The sequence below is a fragment of the Lolium perenne genome, chromosome 3 (genome assembly GCF_019359855.2).
Source record: "Lolium perenne isolate Kyuss_39 chromosome 3, Kyuss_2.0, whole genome shotgun sequence".
NCBI classification, from domain to species: domain Eukaryota; kingdom Viridiplantae; phylum Streptophyta; class Magnoliopsida; order Poales; family Poaceae; genus Lolium; species Lolium perenne.
In genome coordinates this window covers 378,325-381,698 of record NC_067246.2, presented here as the reverse complement: position 1 = coordinate 381,698, position 3,374 = coordinate 378,325, and the positions used below count along the sequence as shown (strand labels likewise).

The 3,374-nt window shown below is 40.9% G+C and overlaps 1 protein-coding gene across 1 annotated transcript; it reads right to left on the bottom strand.

Annotated features, from left to right (window-relative positions):
- Positions 1–1,122: 1,122 nt before the first annotated feature.
- Positions 1,123–3,167, bottom strand: LOC127338003 (very-long-chain (3R)-3-hydroxyacyl-CoA dehydratase PASTICCINO 2A). Its single transcript, XM_051364301.2, has 9 exons — positions 2,932–3,167; positions 2,736–2,847; positions 2,524–2,542; positions 2,238–2,326; positions 2,072–2,125; positions 1,806–1,876; positions 1,604–1,685; positions 1,417–1,513; positions 1,123–1,306 (listed from the first exon to the last, which is right to left on the bottom strand). The coding sequence occupies exons 1-9, from the start codon at positions 3,009–3,011 to the stop codon at positions 1,257–1,259; spliced, it is 654 nt and encodes a 217-aa protein (XP_051220261.1). The 5' UTR covers positions 3,012–3,167; the 3' UTR covers positions 1,123–1,256.
- Between the last annotated feature and the right edge of the window lie 207 nt (positions 3,168–3,374).

Below are 3,374 nucleotides of genomic sequence, written 5' to 3'. Positions count from 1 at the left end.
GTTTGATTGATTGATCCGGTTCTATGTTAAGTTATGATCTAGTGCGTCCAGTTAGAATATGTTGCTGATCTAATATCCTTCGTTCCAGATCCATAAGTGTACTATTGTCTTGCGAGTGACACACGAGTATTATACACAGTGCACACATGTGTGACATTCCGATAATTAAATGGGGAACATTTATTTTTCTAGGGTATCTTTTGTGTATAATGGTAGATCACATGCATATATTCGCCCCACTCTAGTATTAGTGAGAATGAAAGCCTAGAAACAACCTCTCATTCCATTCAGTCCTATAACTACAATCTCTTTAATTTAATCATTGTTCTAGTTTACTTTTGGTACATGGTTTAATTTTTTTAATATTGTTCTTAAGTCTATGAACTACTTCAAACTCTCTGGTTGATTACAATAGAATAAGCTTTTTTCAAGCCATGGTTTGGGTGTGAACATGGCTGCACTGACAACGCAGTTGCTGTTTTTTTAGTTTCCATTCTACAAACTCTGAAGGGATCAATCTTTTAATAAATATTTGCTACTGTTAAGTACTGCAATAACCCTCTTGTGGTGCAGGAAACTAGAGATCATTGTCCACGGTAAGACGGCGTTGGTGATTACAAGGCCCGTGGTGGCATGTATTGGTCGGCGGCGAGTTTGGTGGAGCAAGATGGAGCGTTTGTGGCGCAGTTTGTTGGGGGTCGGGAGAAGTCCCTGTCGGTTTGACCGGCACCGACGCAGTAACGCTAGCGGGCACCCCTTCCTTCTTGAAGGTAACACCAGGTGTACCCCTTCTCGCCCCTCCGCGTACTAGGGAAACCCTAGGACCAGTCCGGGCAGCAACATCGTCGTCGTTGCATATCTTCTTCGAGGTGTTGCTTAGTATGCGGCGCTTCAGAATTCTCCAGAGGGCGCAGTGGGGGTGGGTCATCTTCATTTTGGTTGATCCGGCATTGTTGACATTAGTTTCTCTTTCCTTTCTGTTTCATTTCATTTGGGCTTGCTTGTGTCAAGGCCCAAACAGTTATATCGCGTGATTGCTATATCAATATGGTGGGGCGAACACCTGTTACGAGGAGGAATGGAAAAAATGCGAAGATATTTTTTTAGTTATGGCAACTCGCCTTCAATTTTTTGCACAAGATAGTAGTATAAAGCTCATGCATGCCTGGGCAGCATTTCCATCTTCAACTTCATTGCTCAACATGGAAGTATAAAGCTCGTGTTTGGGTAACATTATCATAAGTATTTGCTTTTGTTTAGACTCCCTTCCTGCTAGCGACCATATGCATGAATAAGTACGGAAATCCTGCACACATTCACATCAAACAAGATAATGTGTTTTAAACTACATTCTATATCTTTATTAATTTGATAAAAGACCTATCTATGTGAAGGACAATTGTGAGGAGAGAGTACCCATAACATATAGAACCGTGAGAAGAGTTGACGCATAGTAATAGTCGAAGGAGAAATTCCATTTATTGGGCATCCTAAGGCAGTACTTCTCAGATTCCTGACAGCAAAACAATTACCATCAAAAACAGCAAATGCAAACAAGATCTCGTGAACAAGATGGATCTCTTCCATTATTAACTTGAGTTACCTCCATGAAAGGCGTGGCAACAAAGATTAGGCCAACCTCGCTAATCATGCCAATAGGATAGAGTATCAAAATGGTATTGTACCTACAATCAAATTTGTGCAAATAATAATGAAGCCAGCCACCTTCAGATTAATTTCTAATAAACTATTTTTTGATGAATTTAATAAATTTGTGTGGGACAGTGAGATTGTTTTAAACTAACCTAAGCCATAACAGCCAAGAAGGTGCAAGCCCAAATATCTCGCTCGTGCCAAAGAACGAATAGCCGATGATCTGCGTGCCACCGCCATTTTTTTTTTGTATAATATTATGTTTTCTCAGGGGGCTCGTACTAAGTACTACCATAATTCTTATCGTGGTTTTAGTTTAAAACCATGACTTATATGGAATGTAGCGAGTACATCATAAAGCCATGATGTTTTGACTTAATAATTTCTAGTTGTTATCTTTATGAAGCACAAAATGTACCTGATTAATGGACCAGCTAATGATCAAGAAAGTAACAAGAATATGAGAACGTGTCTGCAAGGCAATTTAATGTGCAAAGATTAATCATGGTCGACAGGCTGATTAAAAAATCATTTTTCTTCTAATACCAAACGATCAAGACTCTGTAGAAACGAGGTGATGATACCTCAGGAAAGCTCCACAAGATGCCCCATGTGAGATACAACCTTGCAGTGATTTGTGGAAGAGTCTCCAAGACCGGGTACCTTATGATCCCTTTTAACAGTTCAAAAGGATCAAAAACAACGACAAGATATCACGCGCTTGAGTGGATAAAAGCAATATTATATCGTTTTTTGAAGATAAGAATTTTGACACGGAACTTTTTAAATATAGAAAGTTAAGTTGTTGTGAAAACAATATGGCTGGGAGAGAAACAATAATTCATGGTGTGCGAACGGTTTAGCTGTTACCTAGAATCCAATGAAGAATCTGGGCGTCACCAGCCAAGCCAAACACAAAAGTTGCTTAGTAAGTCACACACGCGAAGTTCAAAATGAATTAACATATTTTTTTGTTAACTCCGACAGTGCAAAAAATATGCTAGAAGGAAGCAATTCAGAGAATGAAGTGCACATGAAGAATGAATAATTTCTGAAGGTTAAAGGAACAAAACCACACCGACCTCCATGACGCTGGCCGTCTGCGCAAGCAGCAGCGGCCACTCGACCGTGGCGTAGACCACCTCATGGCCGCTATCTAGCAGCGCCGATGACGCACAGTACAACACCTGCACCCTGCATCCATATGCAATCTTATAAGGATGCATGTGCAAGAAACGAGCAATCAAGAACTCAAAAGTAACGGCGAGAGCAACTGACCATCCGACGACGACGGCCCAGTTGTAGAAGGAGAGGTAGAGCCACCGCCCCGTGGCCGCCGAACTGCCGGTCTTCGTCATTGCCGATCTCGTTGCTGTTGCCTGAATGTTGGGGCGACGAGGAAGAAAGGTGTGGGCTGTCGAATTAATACTCTACTACTAGTTGCACGCACGGTATGCCATGAATTTCTTGGCTTGGAGGCTCGCCTTCGTGATTAATTTGGCATTGAATTGGCAGTGGACGTACCTATGGTACACTAATGCAGCATTTTACTTTTTTTATAACTAGCTGGGTAGCCCGCACAATTGTGCGGCTAGCACCGATATCCTGATCCTTCATATCTAATTTATTATCTTTGTCGTTGACACATTTGTTTTGGAAGAAATTAGAAAAAAAATAGGAAGCCAAAATATATTTCAAAAATTATGAAGCAGTATAGTTTA

Bases quoted from the DNA above. Each gene is read 5' to 3' on its own strand.
- LOC127338003 (XM_051364301.2), bottom strand. From the start codon at position 3,011: ATGACGAAGACCGGCAGTTCGGCGGCCACGGGGCGGTGGCTCTACCTC. The intron at 2,848-2,931 runs GTCAGTTGCTCT...ATATGGATGCAG, and splicing joins TGGGCCGTCGTCGTCGGATG to GGTGCAGGTGTTGTACTGTG. The intron at 1,514-1,603 runs GTAACTCAAGTT...TTTTGCTGTCAG, and splicing joins TTGCCACGCCTTTCATGGAG to GAATCTGAGAAGTACTGCCT.